General features: G+C 41.0%; 1 protein-coding gene across 6 annotated transcripts in view; it reads right to left on the bottom strand.

Moving 5' to 3' along the window:
- The window catches only part of FNDC3B (fibronectin type III domain containing 3B), a 311,128-nt gene that overhangs the window by 57,839 nt on the left and 227,570 nt on the right, over positions 1 to 25,719 (bottom strand). For all 6 annotated transcript variants that reach the window (XM_084874157.1, XM_084874153.1, XM_084874152.1 and 3 more), the window contains exons 10-11: positions 17,777 to 17,915; positions 14,326 to 14,379 (exon numbers count right to left, since the gene is read on the bottom strand). In XM_084874157.1, the coding sequence (XP_084730283.1) occupies positions 14,326 to 14,379; positions 17,777 to 17,915 (193 nt within the window). The remainder of the gene's footprint in view (positions 1 to 14,325; positions 14,380 to 17,776; positions 17,916 to 25,719) is intronic.

Below are 25,719 nucleotides of genomic sequence, written 5' to 3'. Positions count from 1 at the left end.
AGTGAATAAGAAAAAAACCTTAGCTGTGCTGTGCCATGCTCCAAGGCATGAAATACTCACATCAGCGGTTTGCTAGTACAAATATTTCATAGCCACAATCCACAGTATTTTATCTATGTTCTTGCAAAGAAAACCACCTGCTAACGCTGACTGTATCTTAGCATTCTAATCAGATGGTTGTGCCCAGGGCCCTCAGAAATATGTTTGAAATTCTCAATTTATTCTATAAAGAAAGCAGAAAGCACATTTTCCTCCTAAGCAAATTCAAGCAGTTCCTTCCTTTAAAACCAGGCCTGCAAATTCTTACCATTAAAACACATCCCAGGTAAAGTTTAATTAAAAATAAAATAAACACACAACTAGCCTGCAGTATCACTAGGGTGAAGAGACTAAAAACAACCATGCCATCTTCATCCTCAAACTAACACTTCCTCTCCCTCCCCACCCAGAGCAAGGTGGTGCCACCCCAGGAAGGAAGAGAAGTCCTAATAGTCTTTAAGATTCAAAGCTCATTTGATGAGGTTCAACATACATTTGGGTGCAAAGAGTAAAGCATAGCATTTTTCCACTGCTGCTGGAGTGAAGTCCCTGTGCCATTCCGCTTACTTTAACCTTGAGTATTAAGGCTGCAGCAGACGATTTATTCCACATACATTTGCATAACTACATCCAGTGTCTGATTACACTCTATGCCCTGGTATGTTTTGTATCCCTTTCAGGCTGTAGCGTGATCTACCTTCTTTCTCCTCTATTTCTGAGCTCAGAGTAAACAGAGCAAGAAAGGCACATCCTGCCGCCACGGAAGCCTCATCCTTTCCAAACCCAAAGCTGGCTCCCCTTCAATGCCTCATTTTTCCTATTTCTTTGTTTGGGCTCCTTTGCCCATTTCTGGTCCTTAGAACTACAGCCAGTAAATAAAAGTCAGTCTGTGCCTTACTAGGTTGATTTGCTTTAATTTGGTGAAAACCAGACTGTCTGTGATTTAAATGAGAAAAAGAGTGGGGAGGCAGCGCTGATGGGAACTAGCCTTCTTTTAAAGGAGCTCACCAAAGAACGGGGATGGGGGAGGCATTTGACCTTTAAGACATTTCCTATGTTTCCAACATTTTTATTTTTAAAAATGATCAGGGGAAGGCGCCACCCCCACCACTTCAGTATCAGGAACAACTGCTAAATAAACTCCAACTTGTTTAGACAAAGCATGCCAAATTTTCCATCTTACTACCTTCCAAGATGCACAGTCCCTAAGAACATGAGGAAAGACCCAGATTGGCAGAACTCTTGGAATCAGGTTTTAGAAGCAAATAGGTCACGGAGTTAAAGAAGTAAGGCCTATTGGTGAATTTTTAGAAGTCACTGAGAATAAAGCAAACACAATGGAAAGCAGATTAAAATATTTCAGACATGAAAGAAGCTTTTGAGTAAAATATTCATGTATGCCATGGAGATTACTTTAAAAGGGCTACCTGGAAAGAAAAAAATAACCATCATAAAAGTGAGTGCAGGACAAAGTAATCAACAGCTGAGAAGTAAGCAAATGAGGACGGAGAAAGCCCTGGGTTCCAGCGAGCTGATGGCTTACGCATGATGGCGGGGTCTCCCATGAACAGCTCTGGGGCTATGCACTGAAGTACAAGTTCAAGGTACAGGTGAAGTTGAGAATCTGCTTATAAACCAAGAAGCAGCCCAGGTTGTGAACAGAATTTATAAAGTAAATCCTAAGAAATAGGATTTTTTTTTTAAAAGATGATGCCTTAGAAGATTGAAAGATTCAAACTGATAGGAATAATAACATAAATGCTTAGTCACTTTATCAAAATGGAAAATGTTCATGCTGTTAACGTCAGCAAAGTTTTATAAATGGCAAATAATAACTTCCTGATGATTCTGAGAGATTATAAACTATGCCATGATCCCTGATCTAATAAAATCTAATTTAAGCTACATAGGATTACTGAGATATACTAGCTTTACTTGGAAAGAAAACTTATTTTTTAAATAATTTAACATCATCCTTGTGCAAAATTTCCCACGAAAACATGATCCTAATAGAAATGGGTAACCAGCCCTCGTGGTTTGGCTCAGTGGATAGAGCATTGGCCTGTGGAGTGAAAGGTTCGATTCTGGTCAGGGATTACGGGCTCCATCCCCAGTAGGGGGCATGCAGGATGCAACCGATCAATGATTCTCTCTCATCATTGATGTTTCTATCTCTCTCTCCCTCTCCCTTCCTCTCTGAGATCAATTACTGTGTGTGTGTGTGTGTGTGTGTGTGTGTGTGTGTGTGTGTATCTCCTATTGAGGATGGAGCCCCCAACCCCAGCATGTACCCTTGACCAGAATGAAACCCGGAACCTTTCACTCCGCAGATCAATGCTCTATCCACTGAGCCAAACCAGCAAGAGCTCAATAAAAATATATTAAAAAAGCGAGAGAGAAATGGATAATCAGCCCAGTCAGTGTTGCTCAGTAGTTGAGCACTGACTTACGAACTTGGGAGGTCACGGTTAGATTCCCAATCAGGGCAAATGCCCAAATTGTGGGCTTGGTTCCCAGTAGGGGGTGTGCAGGAGGCAGCCGATCAATGATTCTCATCATTGATGTTTCTATCTCTCTCCCTCCCTCTCTGAAATATATATAAATAATACCAGGATGCCATAACAATCACGACTGGCTCAGGAGGAGGCTACATGCGCAGATGGCCCGGAGCGAAGACGCAACACATAGGTGAGCCTGCTCCTATGTGTTGTGTGTCTGCTCCAGGCCAGGGCTGGGCCTGGAGCAGACACACAACACACAGGCGGGCCAGCCCTTACTGGGAGACAGTGCACCAGCAGTCCCGCCTCTGTGTGCTAGCTACAAAGGAAACAGCTTTTCTGACCTTTCATTGGCTAAGCTCCCTGTACACCACTCGCAGTGCTCTTGGTAACTTGGATAATAATCCAAGAAGGTGATCTAGGGTTTTTCCACCATACTCCTGGAGGAAAAAAATGAATGTTTGCTGCTGGAGGGGCTAAGAAATGTCATATCCTGCCCTAGCCGGTTTGGCTCAGTGGATAGAGCCTCGGCCTGCGGATCCCAGGATCCAGGTTCGATTCTGATCAAGGGCATGTACCTAGGTTGCAGGCTTCTCCCTGACCGGGGTCCAGGTCAGAGCTCATGCAGGAGGCAACCAATAGAAGTGTACTTCTCACTTTGTTTTTCTCTGTTTTTCTCTCTCTCTTCCATGTTCTCTAAAAATCAATGGAAAAATGTCCTCAGATGAAGATGAAAGAAAGAAAGAAAGAAAGAAAGAAAGAAAGAAAGAAAGAAAGAAAGAGAAAAAAAGAAAGAAAGAAAGAAAGAAAGAAAGAAAGAAAGAAAGAAAGAAAGAAAGGTAGATCATATCCTATGAAAGAGACATCTTGAAAATGCCTAAAGAAAGTTGTCATTTTTTTGTGGTGAAGGGACTGGCTGTGTTGGCTGCCAGTGGCAGCAGCAGTGGAGTGGTGGGGGTGGCGCCTTCCCCTGATCATCCCAGTTGCTTCCTGCAGACTGTGGCTTAGGCCAGCTCGCCAGGGAGAGTGGGCCTAAGCCATCAGTAGGATATCCCCAGAGGGCTGCCAGACTGTGAAAGGGGCCAGGCTGGGCTGAGGGACCCATCCCTCAGTACATGAATTTTGTGCACCAGGCCTCTAGTAAAAATATATTTGAAAAAAAGAGAAGAAACAGTTTTTAGGCTTGCTGTTATCAATAGTCTGGAACTGGAAGTCATGAACTTTGAAACACTGGAAGCAGTTTTATCTGTGGCCCAAGCCTTGTCCTGGTCAACCACTGCTGATAGACCACTTGTGGTGTGTCCCACCCACAAACGAGAGTGAAGGATGGGGTCTCAAAAGGCCCAGGAGTTGGCTGGTCCACAGGGAAGAGCCGGAGCCTGCCTGCCCAGCAGCACCCTGGTTCTTTTATTTTTTATTTATTTATAATATATTTTATTGATTTTTTACAGAGAGGAAGGGAGAGAGATAGAGAGTTAGAAAAGTCGATGAGAGAGAAACATCGACCAGTTGCCTCTTGCACACCCCCTACCAGGGATGTGCCCTCAACCAAGGTACATGCCCTTGATCAGAATCGAACCTGGGACCTTTCAGTCCGCAGACCGACGCTATACCACTGAGCCAAACCGGTTTCAGCAGCACCCTGGTTCTTGGCACACTGTGAGATGAGATTTGCACCATGGGATTGCAATCAGGGTCAGACCTGTTTCAGATGAGCACCTGAGTTCCTGCTCTCCTGGGAAAGGAAAGAAAACTTTATCCCGATTGAGAATAGGGGAACGGAGGCTTCGAGCCCACACCATTGAGCATTCTGGAGTGGACCTAGCCACCGGGCTATATCTGACATGAGCCATAGGATGCCTAGCCTTGCTCTGGACCCACTTTCTCCTGCCAGTGTCCACAGCCAAAAAAAAAAAAAAAAAAAAGGCAGACTGTCAGGGTTCCCTGGCTTGTTTCCATTTCAAATGTTGGGCTTACCCAAGCACACATTAAGTTCATCCCAGGACAAAGCTAATCTTTACTAGAGTGTAAAGAAATCTTAACATACAAATCAACCGTGTGTCGATAAACTTCACAGCACTCAATTTAGGGTGAGGTGAGGCGTGACTTTCTTCAGGTAAGTGTTCCTCTTCTCACGAGACTGAATTTATGGTTCTCGCTAACCTACTGTCATCCCACACCCAGAGTGGGCTTGAGAGCACCGATTCAGCTCCTGGGCCTTGAGACAAATGGAACTGCTTTCCAGGAAAGCACTGGGTATGCCAGCAAGCTGGCTAGTGTGCACACAATATACCAGACCAGTCCTTCCCCAGTCCAGAACTCCCCAGTTTTGCCTCCATCCCCTCTTTCTTACTATTGAACAAAAACACCTCGTATGTCATCTCCATTCTAGATCCCACTGGACCGGATGATTCTCCATTCCCACTAGTATGTGCTGGGCAGTTCGGTGCCTATGAATTGCACTATATCCCTCATGTTACCTGGCCTAGGTTGGACATCTCATTGACCTGATCCTCGCTGAGCAAGGCCTCCCTTTCAGTTCTAGATTCACCATCTTTGTGAGGAAGCTCAGTCTGGTAACACTTAAAAAATTATAGAAGCACCTGCCTCTCCGCTGCTCCATCCTTATCTTCACTCCCTTCCGGGAAAGGCCATGAATTTGGTTACAAGTCTAATAACAATGAATCCAGATGTTCTTCTGGATCCAACAAAGTTCCTGCTAAATTCTGAAGAATGTCTACCAGCTCCAACTTTGTCAGTCTTGGAAAGGCAGGGGTGATGGAAGGAAGCTGGAGGAGTATGTGAAATATACTTACGTGGCTGCACAGCCGAGAATGACTCACTCTTGGAAACATTTTTCAAGATGTGTTAATAACCACGGGGACAAAGATTATTAACCTTGTAAACATTACTTCATTGTTTAAAATGATATTTGGAATTAAGTTATAAATATAAAAGGGTTTAAATATTTTGAGGGACATATATTCTATTTTTCTATTTTATCTTCTACCCTTTAATGATCTACTTGAATACTGTCCATTACTTTCTAATCTATAGTTTAATTCAAAATTGCTATTAAATAAAATTATAGCACATTTCTTATTTTCTCTGCCCCTCCTCCAAAAATTTAAATACTTTGCTGAAGTCCTGTGGCTCACCCAAAGGAGTAGGACACATCCCCTACTTCCCAGTGCAACAACGGAGGTGGAGGCACTAACTGACATGAGTCCAGTTTGCCTCCTGGGCTCCGTCTCCTTACCGCTGAGGGAGCAGGTAGTGACTGCTCCATCTGTTAACTGGGCAGAGCAGTGCCCCTGAGGTTGAGCCACACTGGGTACAGGGTCTGAGTCCCATCTACCCATGCATTTCTGGGTACACATCTTCCTTCTCCCTCTGCCAGAACACTCAGAAAAGAAACAGAAGCTGGAAAAGAGTTATGTTGTACTTTCAAAGTTCATGACTTCATAGTTACTCAAACACACCATATGTGCTATGTAAAGATAAAGGAAAAATATTTATTAACGGTTTCTCATGACTAAGAGAGTTAAGAGAAGCCTTCTGCCACATGGTGGTGATTTTAGACATGTCCACAAATTCTTTGATACCCGACCATTGAGGAGCCAAACCTACGAGCCTTTCCCTTAATGTGGGTGTGCTGTGACTCACTTGTGACTGAGAGAACATGCAGCTGTGTGACTTCCAAGGCTGGGTCTGAAAGATGAAGCTTCTGTCTTTTCCCTGAAACATTAACTTTAGCAATTCTGACTCCTTCCTGGCTGCCATGCTCTGAGGAAGCTCCAGAGGAGGTCCTACCAACGCCACCAGTGACCGCTAGACTTGTGAGTGAAGACCCAACCAGAAGATCCGAATCTCCAGTGAGCCCCCCCAGCTGACACTCCAGCGACTGTGGAACCCAGAAAGGCCATCCCCCCACCTGAGTGTCCTGTCCAAATTCCCTCCCCTAATCCCGGAGCATAAGGAAGTGGCTGCACCAAGTCATTAGTTTTGGGGTAATTTGTTTTGCAATATTACACTCTTTTATTTTGATGACTATATATGTTTATAGTATGAAATTCCCAGTAAACTTTTAAAATTCCTCCTGCATTACAAATAACCAGGAGGTGAGGGAGCGGAAGTGTGCTCGCAAGCCAGTACACAAATGTTTACAGCGTGCCCAAATAAAGGCTTCTGTTTTCCACATGCACTTAGCACAGGCCTTTTGCCTCAAAACCATCCTACAACATAAGGCCTCTCTGAAGAGATCCCAAAAATTACTTTGGTAGAAGATAAAAAAAAATGACCATTGATTCATCTTTAGTTTAAAATGTTTAAAAGTAACTGCTAATTGGTAGAGCCAAGTAACTGAAAGAATGAAAACAATTTTTTTCAAGTATATTTTCTTTTTTATTAACTTACCTATCTTTACAAAGCTGTCCTCAGTACTTTGGGAGATGAATCAACTAAATGGGTTGCTTTCCTGTTAAGGAATTAATGCATCCATAGCCAATTCTAACATGTAACTCACACACACTCCAATTAATTTAGGCTACAGTTTTTTCCTGCCAGGAGTAATTCTCTAGACTGCAGGGAATGTGGCTGCTCTGGCTAACATTTCCAATTACCCTGGCACTTTGGCTCTGGAAGCTGACATTGCCCAAACTGGCACTGATAGATGAGGTTGGCTGATATTTTCAATTTACTTCAAATTAACAGACTGGAAATGATCCTTCCTGTTCCTCTTTCTGGCACAAGAACACGAGTATGGCCAACACCAGGGCACCAGAACTGATGGTGAACAGGCTCCTTTTGCCACTTCTACTTCTCCTGCTGTTTTCTCCCCACTGACCTCCTTCTCTTACAGGTTTTTTCACAGCCATGCCTGTTGTCTTCTCCATCTGCTCTTACCAGGTTTGATAACTGTCTGCTAAATAAGTTACAGGAATTTGATTATCAGTTGTCATGTGCTGTGTGGCCTATGGCTGTTGGATCCAGACAGGGGCTGAGTGATTCTGGGCTGGGCACTCTTTGTAACAGGCATAGTTCAACCTGTCAGAAACGGCAAAGATAAATCAAATAAAAAATAAGGTTTACTGGCCAACTGAACTACTGCCAGGCTCGAAGATTTAGTCTGCTAGGACGTCTATATTTAGAAGTTGTTCCAGCACTGGCTGACCCTAGGCAACATCAAAGATAAATGTTGGCTTGAGAAATAAAAGAGCATGTATGTGCAGCATAACCATATAGAAGAAGGGTTCATAACAGGGAGGCGGAGACACTCTACATCTGGGGGGATTCGAAGGTTCCCTGTGCCAAACCTCACTCTCTTCTGTGTTGCCTCTTTCATTTTGCTGAGCACTCTGGCACAGAGGAGCTTTCAAAGGTAAGAAAAGGGGGTGGGATAGTCTGTGGTCACAGGCTCCTATGTAAATGCTGCATTCATTTTATCCCCTAGCATGCCAGTCTTTCCTATTAGTGAGAGATGCTTAGCTACCTGAAACAGGCAAGGATGACCAGGCCCTTTCCTTTATCTCTGCATATATGGGGTGCATCAGATGTCACTGCTTTGATAAGATCAATGTGTTGACTGTCCCAGTGAAGGGAAAGGAGGAGCAAGGTGGTGAGGTTGGAACAGGAAGCCTGGACTAGTCACAAGTGAACCGAGAGCCGGCTGGGCTCTGCCCATCATCTAGCCAAGCCAAGGCTGCTGCCTTCCACCTGGCAGCCAACCAACATGACCAAGATGGTAACTTAGCCTCAACCCGAAGCTCCCCACACATTCTGCTGCCCAAACACATAACTGCCCGCTCATGTGATGAGCAATAAAAAGCAGGTAGAGAAATGCTTCAGGTGTACTGATGACTGGGCTGAAGTCCCTGAGAGAGATGGCTCCTTTGAACTCAGTGCTGCCTTTGGTACCTATGGACCTCCCAGAATTATCAGTCCTTCCTGGTCTAGCTTCCTTCAGCAGGAGCTACACAGGGAAGCTATTCCCCTGGTTCTCTGGAAGCACTCTCAGCCATGACAGTGAAGGTTTGTGATGTGACCAAACACATCCCTCTGCCAGGTACTGGTTCGGTTTAAGGCACTGTGTGAAAGATGGTGTCTGATGGCCTATGGCTCTCAAAAGAAATTTGAGAACAACCCCAGGCACTGGCGATGGGTTGGGGAATGGGAATGGGCCTTCCTGGTTTTCTCCACGGGACTGGCATACTATTCACCATATGCCATGTAAGGCCACATGGCACCTCAGCCAGAGCATCAGCTGTGTGGTCCTCAGGGAGGCTCCAGGCTCTCCCAGGGATGGCTGCTGTCTAACCTAAAAAGCCATTGCAAATTCATTTGGATGAAGTGAATAATAGTTCTGAAAGATGATCCATACTAATTAGTTAATTCCTAAATTAAAGGTATCTGATTAATAAACTGGTTACTCCGTACCTCCTATGGGCTAGCTCAGTGGTCGGCAAACTCATTAGTCAACAGTACAACGACTGAAATTTCTTTTGAGAGCCAAATTTTTTAAACTTAAAACTTCTAACGCCATTTCTTCAAAACACTCAAGGGGCCAAAGAGCTGCATGTGGCTTGTGAGCTGCAATTTGCTGACCACGGGGCTAGCTCAATTTTTTAAATGAGCTAAGGAGGCTCCTCCTGAACTAGATGTCCAGGAAGTGGCAGCCACAGAGGTTTCTGCAGCAGGATCACTGGGCACCACGGGCTCTACCTGCTGCTGGCCTTCTCTGCTCTTTCTATTTCAAATTATACACCTCTCAATTTCTATAGTATTTATTTATTCTCAGTCCACTGTTTTACAGCTGTGTCGGCTCATTAGTAACCAGGAAAGCCATGTGTGAAATGCCTTTCTGGGCTAGCTGAGTCACACATGAGGAAGCTTCTTGGGAATTCCACTAGTACATTCCCATGAAGCAGTTTTACTGGTTCTTTCGTATATTCCCTTCCAGTCACGTCCAGAAACTAAGCTAGTGACAATGAACATCTATATATAGCGCTGACGTCCGTTTTTGGTTAGTGCAAACCATCCACACTAATCTCAGGGTTCCTGTTCAAGTTCCCAACAGAAGAATGTCCCATTCCTTTCATTCAGTCCCTTCTAATTGTTGAATTTTTTCCCTACCCCAGGTCTCAACTTGTGCTTAGGTGACATGAAATAATCATTACACTGACTCTCATTCATCTTTACCCTCCTATGTGACAAATGACAGGTGGAGATGCTGAGGCTTGGGGGTTAAATTACTTGCTTGACTAGTTAGAGATATAACGGAGACTACAAATCCATATCTCTTTAGGCGTATGCCATGCCACTGTTACATCTCATTGCTATGAATCCGTGCCACAGATTAACAGCAAGACCAGAATTTGCTGAGTAACTACCCTGTTTCCCCGAAAATAAAACAGTGTCTTATATTAATTTTTGCTCCCAAGGATGTGCTAGGTCTTATTTTCAGGGGATGTCTTATTTTTCCATGAAGAAGAATACGGTACACATTTACTGTTAAATGAAAATAAAGGAAATTTATTACCAGTATACGGTATGGTAGTACGGTAGTTGTCAACACAAACCAGACAAACTGTGAATCCTACAGTATCAAGAATTTACTCATTTATTCAATGACAATCATGTCATCATCTTCTGGAACATCATCATAACAATCCAATTCCTGAATTTCCCTGTGAATTTCTTGTGACTCCATTTCTTTCAGAATCAGTGGACCAAATCTCTCAAGTTTAGCCTAGGGGGGGGCCTTATATTTCACTCAGAAGGAAACCTGTAAGTAGGTCTTATTTTCGGAGGATGTCTTATTTTCGGGGAAACACGGTAGCTGCAGTTAGGATTCTGCAGGGCACAATTTAAAACAATGTCTTAGGAGTAGAACTCACAACAAATTAAGTTTCCATAAATACTTTATGGAATTTATGTTTTCTAAAATGGAAAAGTTCCTATTTGACTGTGAAATTTGCCATTTTACTCAAGTTTTCAAGGAAAAGGCCAGATCACCATCCCTTAAACCAGACTGGGCAGGCTTTATGTGTAAATCTATGCAGAGGTTCATGATTCTTGTTCATAAAAGCCCATCCTTACCCTAGAGGCCTCTATGTCCTTGAGCCTCCCCTTTAGCTCCTTCTGGAGAAAAACTCCCGCCTCTACATGTCATCCAGGAAAGAGGCTACAGAGGTCCGAGTTTGAGTGGCTGGAGGGGATGGCAGGTTACAGGAATCAGCTCAGGGAGGTCCATGGGAGAGTAAGCTGAAAGCGCTATCTCTATGAGAAATCTAGCATCTAAGCATTGTTTTGCTGTTAAAATGGTAAGAAACTCTTACGCTATTCATAATTCTGGATTAAACTAAAACTCAATTCATAAAAGTGTTTTTGTTGTTTGTTTTTAAATTAGCACCAGGTGCAATAATCCAATCTAGCAGAAGAAAGAAACCATCACAAGGTTTCAGACCTGCTTTCTGCCAGCCTTCAGAATAACAATGACATGCACTAGATTAAACAAGGGGCAGGGGCACCTTGTCAGCAGAAAGAAACTGAAAGGCAATGACTGTCAACAGCCATGGAGAAAATGGCCTTGAAAATGGTCTCCTGCTTTGTTGCTCACAACGGGGTCTCTGGGAGCAACAAACAGGGGCTGAAGATCTACAAAATTTTAAGGCCAGATGACAGGCTCCAAGGCTCTACACACTACAACTCATCCGAATCAGCACGGCACAGGGACATGGCAAGCAAAGGCCACACATTCCCAAGTTATGAAAACTGTTCTGTTTCAGGGGGAAACTGAAATTGATGGCCAATGCAGAAAAGCGAAGGACACCTGTGCATTCATTTTTAGTTGCTCATTACCATCTCATAGTCACAATGACTGCCCACATTGGTTTAAAAACTAAGGGATTGCCTAGTTATAATTATTAATAGACAAAAGCAGTTCTTATTAATTGAAGAACCCAGAGAGTGACTTCCAAGTGACTTCCACAGAACAGTGGTTTGCCATTAATGGCAATGGGTTTAGGAGAGGTGGTGCACAGTGTTCTCCTGTGCTATAATGGTTCTGTTTCTGTTCCTCCTGAGAGCCACACCTGCCTTCAGACCTGCTGGTCACCAACTTAGCTGAGAATTTTAGAAACACAGACTATCAGAAACTTGACTTATGAAATGATAGGATGGGCAGGAATGAACTGGTTACTATTGCTTGTACTCTCCTCATTGCCAGGAAACCCAATGATACCATTTTTTAATCTTTTTAGGGAGACAGGGAAAGAGATATAAAACAAAGAAGCTAATGGATGGAACAATTTGAGAAGCATGTTCCTAAGTCTGTTTCTCTGTATCTATTCAAAAGTATAGAAGGATAGCATTACATTAGCTTTTTCAGCTATCCAAATAAGGACACTATCTTTTTAATGTCATAGATCTCCAATACAACAGTGAACAGTATTCACATGCCATGTATATGAACTGAGAGCTATGCTCCATAAATGCTGAAATGATCAATAAACAGACCAACAGCAGTGAAAAGGATCCCAAAATATTCTCTTGTCAGAAGGTGCAATCCTACTAACCAGATTTGAGAAAGACTAAATAGTATAAGTGTACATAAACTGCCCAGCTGGTGTGGCTCAGTGATTGAGCATCTACCTATGAACCAAGAGGTCACGATTCAATTCCCAGTTAGGGCATGTTCCCAGGTTGCAGGCTTGGTTCCCAGAGTGAGGCATGCAGGAGGCAACTGATCAATGAGTCTCTCTCATCATTGATGTTTCTATCTTTCTCTCCCTCTCCCTTTCTCTCTGAAATCAATAAAAATGTATTTTTTTTTTAAAGTATACATAAATGGAAGGGCTAACTGAGGACCACAGAAGTTAAGTGACCTGTTTGAAAGCTTGGAATGGAATCCACCATCTCCTCATTATGGTGTTTTTTCAGTTATCCTGTTATCAAGGGAGACTTTACAGAGTTTTTCTAGAAGGTGAATATTATTCCATAGAAAAAAGGGTTTCTGTGTTGGCAAAGGCCTATGGTAGGTGAGGATCAGTGAACCTGAATCTCCAATAAAGCTTATCTGCAGGAATTATAAGGTGGGAGAGAAAAAAGGAAAGGGAAAGACAGAAGAATTAAGGTGAAAATAAGGAAAAGATGGAAGGAGAGCAAGTAGGGTTAAGACAGAAGGCCAAAAATAAACCATTTAATATTCCATGTTCACTAGTCCATAGGAGGTCCTATTGATTACAGATGTCATCAAAAATAGTTTCTCCACTTCATCTGAGGCTGCGGCACATCTCCTCCCAGCATCAGGCCAGGACACTACCCAACCCAGATTCAAAAGGGAGGAAGCCAATCATTACCATTTCAAGCACTCAACTCCTCTGACACTACTTATGAGTCAGAGAAGAGCAAAACACACTGCCCTGAGAAGATTCCTGAAATGAACAAAAGCTTCCTCTTTACTGGTAAACTCTATCTTAGCATAAAACCTTAAATTATGAGAAAAAACCCCCATCAGGTCTGTGCAGCAAAGCAACACCCTTAGAACAGACTTGCATTCCACCTCCACTCACCCTTAGGGAGGAAGAGTGGGGGAAGATAGTTCCTTTCCTGACTGCCTATAAAAATCTCCTTCCACAAGGGCCACAGGGGTGGTTTCACGTTCCAATCAAACCACCTTAACATGAAATCCACCTGATCTGTAAAATGTAACAGTTACACCTGGGATTTCACCAATCTGTGCACAGGAACTATTCACGAGGATCCTCAGAACAAAAGACCATTGTCTTTGGTAACTTGCAACTCTAGCTGTTCAGATGCAACCCAGATGGGAAAATACGCTTCTCCAGGGAATGATGAAGGACGCCCCCTTTCACATCAAAATTTCATCATGAGAACTTCATCTGATTTTCATTTTATATTTGGTTAAAATATTTTTTCCCTACCTGACAAGTTACTTTTTGCATAAGCCTAAGCCTGTGTTCTAAACTTTAAAGTCCCCTGAATTTAAGTTGCAAAGACTAGGCAATTTGATTTCTAGTCTGAAAATCCTAGTCTGTTTGCTCAGTCACAGAAAAATAGACTAAAGCAAGGGTAAATGAATGAATAGAATTAATGTCTCCGGGTACAAAAAGCACAGCTGCTTTTCAGAGAGGAGAGTCCTCTACATTGTTTCCTGCCTGAGATCCTGTTAGTAGCTCAGCAAGACCAGAAATGAATTTGGGTCTCCATTCAGCACAGAGTGGCCTCAAGATGAGGAGATTCCACCACAAATACCATTTCAAGGGCCTCTGGCAACAGAAACAGCAAAGCGGCGCACCTGTTGTAGGATGCTCTACCCGACAGGGTAACACACGTGGGCAGAGTAAGACCTCCAGGTGCTCTCCACTCTCCCACAGAAAGTACCCAGCTATACAATACCAAAGTGCACACAGGACATTCAGATACAGTCAAGATGACCGAACAATCAATTTTTCATACTAATTAATGAATGGCTAGACACTGGGAACCCCAAAATAATGAAGATCCTGTCTTTTCTTTCAGTAGCATTTTTTTTTTTTTTTTTTTTTTTGCAAATAAGCGAAGTAAATATGTTTTAACACACAATTCTTTATGCTACTTCCATCCATCTTCATTTTTCAGTCAATAACTATTGGCTTAAATTTTCTCTGTTTACATTCTTTTTTCTGTGTTTAGCAAATATTACAAAAGAATAAAGAAATAAAATGGTAGTTGTTCAGAAATTTTATTTTTGAAATAGCATTTTAGATGAATGTAAAAACAAGCTTACCTCATCCCATTCCAAAAGGTAGTTGGTGATTTTTGAACCATTGTCGATTGGTGCCTAAAAAATAACAATATAAGAGGTTGGAGAAAGTTGTTCACAGATATAAGGTTCAAATACAATGTCGATGCTAGTGTTATCCTATAACCCTGGAAAGCTCCTGCATCTCTTTGGTCACTCATTATCACAAACCAATTTTAATACAAGTCAACTGTACAGAAAGTCCCCCCACTATTAAGAAATAATTTCCACGGATAGCCAAAGCTGCCTCTCTACCATCTTTACCTTTACACCCACATGGTGCCATATTTCCTCTGGGGATACAACTTTTTAAAAAAATATATACTTTTATTGATTTCAGAGAGGAAGAGAGAGGGGGGGGGGAGAGAGAGAGAGAGAGAGAGAGAGAGAGAGAGAGAGAGAAGCATCAATGATGAGAGAGAATTATTGATCGGCTGCTTCCTCCATGCCCCCTACTGGGGACTGAGCCCACAACCCAGGACTGTGCCCTTGGCTAAAATCGAACTTGGAACCCTTCAGTCCGCATACCGATGCTCTATCCATTGAACCAAACTGGCTAGGGCTAGGGAATACAATTTTAAGAGGCAACTTTAAGTTCAAGAGCAGAGGAGAAATAAAGCAGCTAAGAAACAAAGGCCCTGCTTAGCGTCTGGGAGGATAGAGCTGACCCAGTTGGGCTCAGAGTTGGAATCTATATTTTCCTAACTTCTCCCATACAGGTGTTTTTTGTTTTGTTTTGTTTTAAGTGCTTAAGATCAGAATGCCTTCTATAGTATTAAAGTTTGCTCCCCTTTTAAACAGAAATGAGGAAAAATGGGATCCTCTGACTAGATTACCAGAGACTGTTAGACCTTACAAGTTAGCAAAAAGAAGTCTGATCATTTGCTTTTTTCTTAGAAAAAGGTCTGCTTCACTGAGAAAACAGGCCTTGGACAATGGGCAGAGGAGCAGAGAACTTCGGAGAATAGTGTTTTGCAGAATTAGACCTGCCAGAGGGCAGTGCAGCACTGGGGTTCTTCACGGCACCAGGGTAGTAGAGTGGGGAGAGAGATAGAGATAGAGATAGACGGAGAGAGCGAGATAAATATGGAGGGAGGGATATATATATATATATATATATATATATATATATATATATATATATGAAGGAGGAAGGGAGAGATGAGAGAGAGAGAGAGAGAGAGAGAGAGAGAGAGAGAGAGAGAGAGAGAGAAAGTACCTGGGCCTGGCTCCTCCCCAGGAAAGAACAGGAGCTCCCACAATGCAGTGTCCTGCCTCTAGCAGAAGGCAGCTTGGTCACCAGAGCTGATCTGAAGCCCAGCTCGGCTGTTTGTCACGTGTGATCTGATGTTAGCTGCTTAATATCAATGTTTAATTTCTTGTTCCAAGAATGAATGTGTATGATAAGTAACTGGGAGAATATATGTAAATCAACTACTAAACTACCTCATCTCATAGGAAGCACTCAGTAAACAGCAGCCGTTGCTTTATTATTGTTAATAAAACATCATCTGGGACTCAGTAAATATTAGGTAAATTAATACCGAAACTCTTCTCCTCCTTTCCTTCCTTCCTCTTGCTGAGTCATATAATCTCTGAGTCCCCAGACCCAGATTTCAGGTGAGTGCTATATGTTCTACTGCACTGCAATTTTTTAGGCTTTTGTGGACAGGGTTAATGCTCTAAATTAATGGATAGGGGTCAAGTTTTAGAGAACTGCATTTATAACGGCTCATAAGCCTGTAGAGAAATTGTTTCTTCGCTCCATCGGAGCCACTGAATCCTTGAAGGTGGGAACACCAACTTGGTTTGGTTCCCCCCTGTCTGCCATTGCTGAGCCCTCTCAGTGTCTGTGGATTCCAGGATAGGTGGGCAGCCGGAGCATGGTCCCCTGTCCTTGTTCCCGCAGCCAAAGACTGAGATCAGGAAATCTGTTTTAAGAACATTAGAATAAAAACTGAACTAAATTCAGAACTTTCAAGTTTGCACATGGCTGAAAGGAACAGGAGGCGGTCTCTGATTCACAATTAAAGGGAGAAAAAACATTTGCAACACTTTCCTCAAGAGAAAACTTTTCCCTTAAGCTGCTAGCTAGTCTGCCTGAAACCTGTACTGCAGCTAGGTTTTCAGCAGAGCACATATCAGTGATCCCCAACTTTAGGTGAGACCCCGGGTCCCTCTGATATTCTTAGGAAGGATTCTTATATTTTCCAAGAAAATGAATTTTAATTCTTTACTTAAAGATATATTTACATATGCATATATGTGTAAATATAGAACACATTTAAAAATGGATGTGTATACTCCAAGAAGTTAAATAACAATGACCGATTGGGTGTTCAAACTCTGAAAAGGTGGGGAATCACTGACCTGGATTATCCCTGGAAGCCAGAAAGGAAAATAAAATAGTTCAGATTCTGAGCCAGTTTAAACTTTGCCCTTGTCCACATAACACACTCGGTGTGGGCCGCTGGCAGTGAGAACGCAGCTGCCCACGGGAGAGGGGTCTAGAGGAGGCCAGGCTCTGTGCTGACCACTGCTCTCAACTGCTTTTCCCGCCTCCTAGATAAACCTGACCCTCTGGTATAGGAACAAGAAGATAAAACATTTCTTTACCAATAACAACTATCACTAACCATCTCATTCCTTGCACATGTTAATGTTCTCCCCAAATACCATACATTCGTATTCTCTCTCCTTTTATAAATTTTACATTTAAACTGTATTTTAAAATATTCATATATAGAAATAATTGCTATAGAGATTAATAACAACCTATTATCTGCTTGCAAACACAAAAGTATGACTGACTAATAAGCTCATTAAATCTGTGAAGGGCCTCTCTTTGGCAAGAATCATTTGTGGCCAGTAAATGGTATTTCATGAGAACCATTATAAGATTTGGACTTTTAACAATAATTAGCAATCCTGACTGATAAGATCTAATAAGTAAAAATTAGTAAAATCTTGATGAATGTCATTTAAAATTCAAATCATCCTAGGCAGTTTTAAGTATTAAACATTTCAGAATCGCCACTAAAAGAAGCCAACAGCGCTGTGAACCTACGTTATCTATAAATCTTCACAAAAACTTTTTACTGAAATCCTCAAATATTTGTTGAGGTGAATTAGAAAGTGATGAAAACCATTCAAAAGTGATGAATTTTAGTTATTTTCAGTATTTATATCACTTATAGTGTATCGCTTACAATCCTAAGAAATTTTCCAGATTCCCTTGAAAACAAAGCTAAGGCTTGGTTTTGCAGTCCTCTCTCTCACCTCCTTTCAGAGAGTTGGCAACTTCTGATAGCATAGTAATTTATTTCAGATAGTTACTACGGAGAAAACCAAACACCATCACCAAACTGGAACAGTGCTACATAAATGTCTCAAATGGCTGCAGACCTCAGCCTGTTCCTGACACTGAGCCACCCACCTTCCACTGCAAGGTCAGTGAGCTTTTGCTCCTGTGCGCCAGCTTCGGTGGCAAGGGGCACTCAGGTGCACAGCTGTGGGTGGTGAAGCTCACTGGCTCAGAGCAGGATCCCTTCACGGAATTGTACATGGCATATACCCTGGAAACAAAGCAGATAAGTACAGTCAGTGGGCCCCGGCCCATCACAGAAGACCAGGGCTGTTAGCTGAGTTTTCCACAGAGAAACGGAATTTATGTAGTACATTCCACGGCTCATGTTCTTCGCTGGTGGCCTTGTCCTCCTCTCACTACGGTCAGCATTCCCAGGGGATAATCACCCCAGGAGGGAACATGCCTCTCTCCTGCTGCTAATGGTTAGAACCAACGAGCCCCATTTAAAATAGGCAAGGTCTACTGACTGAAAAAAATCTATGCTAAATAAGAAAATATCCTTATTCCCAGAAAGGTCTCCAAATATACATTCTGAAAACCAACAAGTCTCTCTTCAGTTAATTTCGTCTGGAAAAAGGCTAAAAGTAAATAGTTGGTGAAAAGAGACAAGAAGCAGTGATGAGAGTAAAGGTTGGAGAGGCAGCAAAAAAGTACAAACAACAGGGGCATCTTTGAATAACATTGCAAATATTTAGGTAGAAATACATATGTTTCACACACAGAAACCAGTTCCCACTGCTCATTGCATCTCTAATTTGAAAAAAACCACAATGTATAGGTACAGCTTACCAATGAGGAGTTAACTCTTGCACCTGGTACCAGCATTAAACACGTACACTCTGCACATTAAAACACCTGGCTCAACACTGAACATGCATGCTGGTATCTCCAGAAAAAAACTTATATTGTGCTGTTACAAAACCATTTGCCTTTCAAAGAACAAAAACTAGATTATGTTGATTTTTACCATCTTCCTTTCCACTGTTCCCCCTTTTTAAAAAATCCTCACCTGAGGATATGTTTTCATTGATTTTTAGAATGAGAGGAATGGGGAGGGAAACATCAATTGGAGAGAAACATAATTGGTTGTCCTTTGTACGTGCCCCAACTGGAGATCGAACCAGAAACCTAGGTATGTGCCCCGACCAGAATTGAACCTGGGTCCTTTCATTCTGAGGGCCGATGATCTATGCACTGAACCAAACCAAACCAGCCAGGACAAGCCCTAATTCTTATAACGACCTTTTGTGAGTTCCCACTAAAGACAAGAAAACTAAGTCTAGAAAGATGAAGTAAATGTCCCAATGCTACACAGCTAGGAAGTTAGATCGGCTGGACTCAACTGTGGAAGTCTAGCTGGTACACTGGATTGCCTGCTGTGCTCTCTCATCCTGCAATCAATGTTTCTCTAAACGCCCCAGCCCAGTTCCCCTCATTCTACAACATGAAAAACAACTAGAGAAATTTATGGAAAAATGGAGTATTTAAGACACAGAGTTTATACTTGTATTATTATTTATTTATTATTGTATTATTTTCTGTACGAACAACTGTAAACCTACTTGTGCCCTATCCCATAGTAATAAAATTCTAAAAGGTTAAATACATATTCACTAGATATTTGGCTGACTTGCCTTATGGAGGACAGACATCATGACATTGATCCAAAGAATGCTTTATCATTAGGATGCTCTCCACCTGACGTGATAAAAGAGATGCTCTTTTTTTTTTTTTTTTTTTTTTTTTTTTTTTGCCCTCACTGTGAGTAGACACAGGATAATGTAAAACTGAATGATAGACTGGGCAAGATCATTTTCATGTACCAGGTCAGCCTAACTGGGAGTAACTTACAATGAATCATAGAAAGTTCCAGACAAGGGAAGGGTTTCATCCTTAACTTTAGTAGATCAGAATGGCTTATAGGTTGCAGCTCCTCCAAGATATAGGGGCGGGCAATGCAAAATAGTGTTTTTAAATATTAGAGCCACCTATGAATTAAAGAATAGAGGCAGTGATCATCACAAAGCAGAAAAGCAGACATGTGCATTTCTAATGAAAGACCGAGCCACTGTCCACGATATCCTTGCCAGAAAAGTGCAGCCTATATCTGATGAAGCCTCTTCTCCACCAATAGGAACACACTCAGCAGCCCTGCCGGGATGCAGCCAGCCTGCTTTACGCTGCATAAAACTCTGCAGGACCAAAAACTTTATCCCAACAAACAAACTGCAAAAGGAGAGAAAAAAAGAGAGGAGGGAAAACCTATATTTTAAAAGAAATTTGTAAGAAATCAGCCAAAGAGAAGTTTACTCCATGTTTAAATTCCAATTACAACAAACTGAGAAAAACAAAACCCTCAATTTTAGGACAGATGAGGAAATGAGAGCAGTTTCTGGATTTTAAAGACATTAAGAAGTTTATCATTTTTGTTTGTTTTGAATGGGTGTGTGAAAAAAGTAATGTGGTTTATAGGTGAAATAACACGATGTCTAAACTTTATTTCAAACTAACTGCATGGGCTAGAAGGGGGAAATGAGGACACCAAGAAAATGAATATTTGGGTGATGGGTATATGACAGTTTATTAAAACACTGTCATTTTTTACTATTTCTGAAATAAAAAATTAAATATTGAGCCAACAGGGAGGAAAATCTCAGAGACCTCTCATTTTAGAAAAGGAACCTCTGGTTCCTCTTAAAAACTAGCAACATTGAGCTGCACTCCAGCAAGGCAGTAATTATTTTTATTTTTATTTTTATTTTTTAAAAATATATTTTATTGATTTTACACAGAGAGGAATTGAAAGGGATAGAGAGTTAGAAACGTCGATGAAAGAGAAACATCGACCAGCTGCCTCTTGCACCTCCCCACTGGGGATGTGCCCGTAACCATGGTACGTGCCCTTGACCGGAATCGAACCTGGGACCTTTCAGTACGCAGGCCGATGCTCTATCCACTGAGCCAAACCAGTTTCGGCAAGCAAGGCAGTAATTAGATAGAGCTGAGAGCCCCACCCCCTTCAGATGGGCAGATGCTGTCCAGCTCAGAGAACTCACATGCCTTTTACACAACCCACTTTACTCACTTAGGTTCCCTGGAGGCATCTCAGTTTGCAATCACTAGGCACTTGGGAATGATACTATTGTAGGACAGCTCCTAAATGTTCACAATAAACGGTTGGCACTAAAGATCCATCCAGATAAGTGAGCAGAGGAAAAGGAGGCAGGGAAAGAGCCTGCAAAGTACTATCAGACTGCAATTAGTTATCTGGGGAGATCTGAACTCAGTCAAGTTTGTTCTTTCTTTTTAATGAGATTCTTGGAGTCAGAAATCCATACTTATTAGGCCAGAGAAAAGTGAGTGATGGGAGCTCATGGCAGCCAGGTTGGGAGGATGACAATCAAGATAAAAGAATCTGATGGGAGAAGTAAAAATTTGAGGTAGTGGGCCCTAGCCGATTTGGCTCAGTGGACAGTGTCAGCCCTCAGACTGAAGGGTCAGGGTCTTGGTCAAAGACACATACCTAAGGTTGCAGGTTCCCTCTCCCTGGTCGGGGTGCATGTAGGAGGCAACCAAATGATGTGTCTCTCTCACATCGATGCTTCTCTCTGTCTGTCCCTCCCCCTTTCACTGTCTCTAAAAATCAATGGAAAAATATCCTCGGGTGAAGATTAATAACAACAACAAAAAATCTGAGGTGGTTGAAGATGAACAGTCCTATGGGCCACATGGAGTTATTTTCCTCGTCTTTAAACTCTAAGCATGTTATAGTTTATTTAATTTAGGAGTCAGTGTTTGTCCACAAAGGAAACAGGATCCATTTTACATGGCAATAAAAATATACAGTACCTAAAATCTGACATAATATTTAAGTATCATGATTACATCTTAATCATGTTTTTAAAAACTGTTCAATAAACAGATAGCAACTACTGACTTTTACCAATAACTTTTACATAAAAGGGAATTCTCTGGAAATTATGCTACTATTTCCAAGAATATTGCAATCATGTTTTCACATGATGGTGATGTGTTTTCTCCAAGTAGCATCATGTGATAGGAAGGTTTGTGAAACACAATTAGTTTCCTAGGCTAAATAAGTCAGCAAACAGTTCAGTTCCATTTGCATTTATCTAGCATACAAAAATACCTTTTCCTAACAATATAATTAGCCTGGTGTTTGGTTTTCACATTTGTTTCAGTTTAAATACTGGCTAAATATTTATGAAACAGGTGCTCCAAGAATTTCAGAAATTTGCTTCCAGCTTCTTCCAAAACATCTGTAACATACTAGGAGCCACAGTTGCTGGTCAATAACATGTATTTCATAACTCTGCACTGAGCTGGTCAACCATATTTTTTAAAACGTTTCATCACATAATTTTTCTGGGAAATGTTATGACATGATATCATCTCTGGGCAACTTCTTTGCCAAGTTGTTTATGCCAACAACTGGAAAACTGCTTCAAATTTCATCATAAAATTGCTATCCATTCCATCACTCCAATTCCTGATTATCCTATCATTGATAAAAATATAAATTCTTGATTCCCACAATTAAATGATTATTTCAATAGCAGTATTGACTATAAAACTACCAATTAAAAGGTAAATATGCTTTTCCTTGTATACGTATAAATATTTATTTGCGTAAGTAAACATATAAATGTTTATGTATAGAAACTTACATACTTCTGTATAAGTATTATAAAAAATAATTTACTTATGTACATATAGATGTATATACTCATTGGATTTTTCTCATTCCTCCTTCTCAACACACACACACACCCTCTCATGCACTCACACGAGATTTTTGTATTGGTGGTTTTATATAATACATGATACAATGCCCTATATGAAAGCACTGCATAAATACACTTGGACAATTACAAATTGATTCCTTTTTAACGTTCAACAATAGTAAACCAAAAAGATCTGTATAAGAACTGGGTAACAAATATAAAAGTAATGACTTTAAGAAAAATCTAACCCAAGATCCAATATCTAAAATTTTGAAAATCAACGTAAGAGAGGAGTGTTAATTTGCTCAATCACCAGGGGGAAAGAAAGAATAACAGTTGAATAGGCATGTAAACAATGAAACACAAAACTACATAACAAAAAGTGAGAAAGAAAAAAAACTTTAAAACCTGAAATGTCTCAGGATATAATTTTCCATGTAGAATGTAGCCTAAATGGCATGGCAAGTGCCAATTTAAATAGCCATAGCCACATGACTTGCAGCATTGTCTCAAGGATATCACTGGTCTCTTAAAAATGATTTGTAATAACAGTGAGATGGCAAGAAGTGAAGAGCTGTTCTTGCCTAGAAACTCACTAGGTAGTTCAGTGACAGAAGGCCATGACTGAGAGACTGCTGCTTCACAAGTTCACATAAGTGATTGGTAAACTCAAGACATACTAACAAGAGGGAGGAAAAGCTGAAAATCAGGAAAAGCAATATGTAAAGATATTGAGGAATCAGTGTAAAGAGAATGAAATCAGAATAGCCAAACCAAAAGAAACAAGGATAGAGGCCCTAGGCCTGGCTGGCATGGCTCAGTGGTTGAGCATTGACTTATGAACCAGGAGGATATGGTTAGATTCCAGGTCAGGGCACCTGCCTGGGTTGCAGGCTCAATCCCTAGTAGGGGGTGTGTAGGAGGCAGCCACTCAATGATTTTCTCTCATCACTGATGTTTCTATCTCCCCATTCTCGATCTCCCTCTCTGAAATCAATAAAATATATATATTATATAAAAAAAAAAAAGGACAGAAGCCTTACGTGAGACTTCAGTAGATAATTTGAGAAAGAAACCTTTCACTCTACAGAAGACTGACTTGAATAAAGACTTCTGCAAGCCTTAAACAAAACATGCAAAATTAAAAACTGGAAGGGAAATGAAAGAGGTTTGGCAGTGCTAAAATAAATGTGTCCCTTTTCATCATTGGCTTCACAGATGTCCACCAGGGCAACACTTTCTAAATTGGTAATGTATATAGTCCATCCAATGTGGTTCAGTAGTTGAGCACTGCCACATGAACAAGAAGGTCAGTTTGATTCCCAGTCAGGACATATGCCCAAGTTGCAGGCTCGATCCCCAGTAAGGGGCATGTAGGAGGCAGCAGATCAATGATTTTCATCATTGATATTTCTAGCCTTCTCTCCCTTTTCCTTCCTCTCTCTGAAATTAATAAAAACATATTTAAAAAATAAATAAATTAGTAATATATAAACAAAAATGACAATGAATATAATTGGTCATTTTGCAGCTGTAATAGAATTCTTTTTAGATTGTTATTTCCACACAGACTTTTGAAGCCTTATATGTGACTATTAAATTTAAAACTACTGTCTTTTTTTTTTTTTAATATATTTTATTGATTTTTTACCGAGAGGAAGGGAGAAAGATAGAGAGCTAGAAACGTCGATGAGAAAGAACATCGACCAGCTGCCTCTTGCACACCCCCTACTGGGGATGTGCTCACAACCAAGGTACATGTCCTTGACCGGATTCGAACCTGGGACCTTTCAGTCCGCAGACCGATGCTCTACCATGGAGCCAAACCGGTTTCGGCTGAAGCTACTATCTTGATCCAAGGTTACATCTCTGGAATTAAAACTTTGAGAATGTTAATTGAACTACACCATAGGAAAAAGATTTTGCTTCTTTTTGCCAGTGCCATGTATGGTATATCTTTTTACCTCAAAAGAATAGTGAATAATATGTAGTCAAATGATACAGAGGTTCAAAAAACCTGCATCTTGAAGTCCCTTTTCTTTTTAGTGTTGGAAACCTGCAATGACCTTGGAAAAACACAACAAAAAGCACATTTATACACCTTATAAGTGTACCATCTTTCTGAGGCTGGTATCATTATTATCTTCATTTTATGAATGAGAACAAGGCCACAGATGTTTAAATGGGTTGCTAAGAATACACCTTTACTAAGTGACCAAGCCATTAACTCCAAATTCCAAACTCTTTCCATTCTACATCCTGCTGCCTTGCCAAAGCAATTCAAGGCAGAGGAAGCTAAATCTAAGTATGATTGTAAGTTTTAAGACTCTTCTCTTGCTTGAAAAATGAAAGACTGTTTAAGGAAGGAGAATGAATGAGCTAGATGGACTATACACTAGGTAAGGCAAGAACAAATCTGGGCTGTAGACATTTTTCTTAGAAGGTAATTTTTTTTAAATATGAAAAGAGACCATAATTTTTCTCTCTGGCAGGCAGAGAGCTAGATCAAATAATAGTGGGTGGTGCCTCAGAATGCATGTGTAGTAGCAGGTGTGTGTCATATATGTCACAGTGTCGGGGGTCCAGATGTGACAGGAGAGAATCCGGGTCTAAGGCCTCTAGATGGTAACCACCTCATGCATCTATTCTGTTTGGTAAATCCATTAAGTATTCCTTTTATCTGCCCAGAAGTTTAAGGTATTCAAAATATATGGCAGTAAAAACAAAAAACAAAAAATAACTGATGAGCAATTATTCAAGATGTAAGCCTTAGTAAAAGTGGTTAAAAAGAAATGAAGGGGAACAACAGACAGGATGGTAAATACAGACCCAACTCTTTATGACAATTAAATTTGTTTAAAACGATACTATCAGCTCATGAATGAGCAGGAAATTAATAAAGTAAACCTTTAGTAAAGCAATAACAATAAACTGTTAAAAGATGGAGAAAAAAGGAAACATATGTTAACAATGACTAATGAAGAACATTTCCATGGCTCCCAATACGGTGTTTCATTTTCTGGTTCATTGTTAAATCGACCATTTGACAGGATGATTAAACTATTTCTATTATCATCCCAGCTTCACAAATTACACAGATCTTTTTGTTTGAACAGACTATGTGAAAAGTTCAATGTGTTTGGGCTAAAGCTAATTGATTCAAAACCCAAAAAGTTTTGATTTAAACAGGAAGAGATGGTTGCAAAAGAGTTCATCTAAACACTACAACAGCTAAGCAGATGTACACTTTATGACTGAATATAAAAC

This window comes from Pipistrellus hanaki (assembly GCF_964339955.1).
Source record: "Pipistrellus hanaki genome assembly, chromosome: 2".
Lineage (NCBI taxonomy): Eukaryota > Metazoa > Chordata > Mammalia > Chiroptera > Vespertilionidae > Pipistrellus > Pipistrellus hanaki.
Note: the sequence above shows the minus strand (reverse complement) of the source record. Positions and strands in the feature narration are given on the sequence as shown.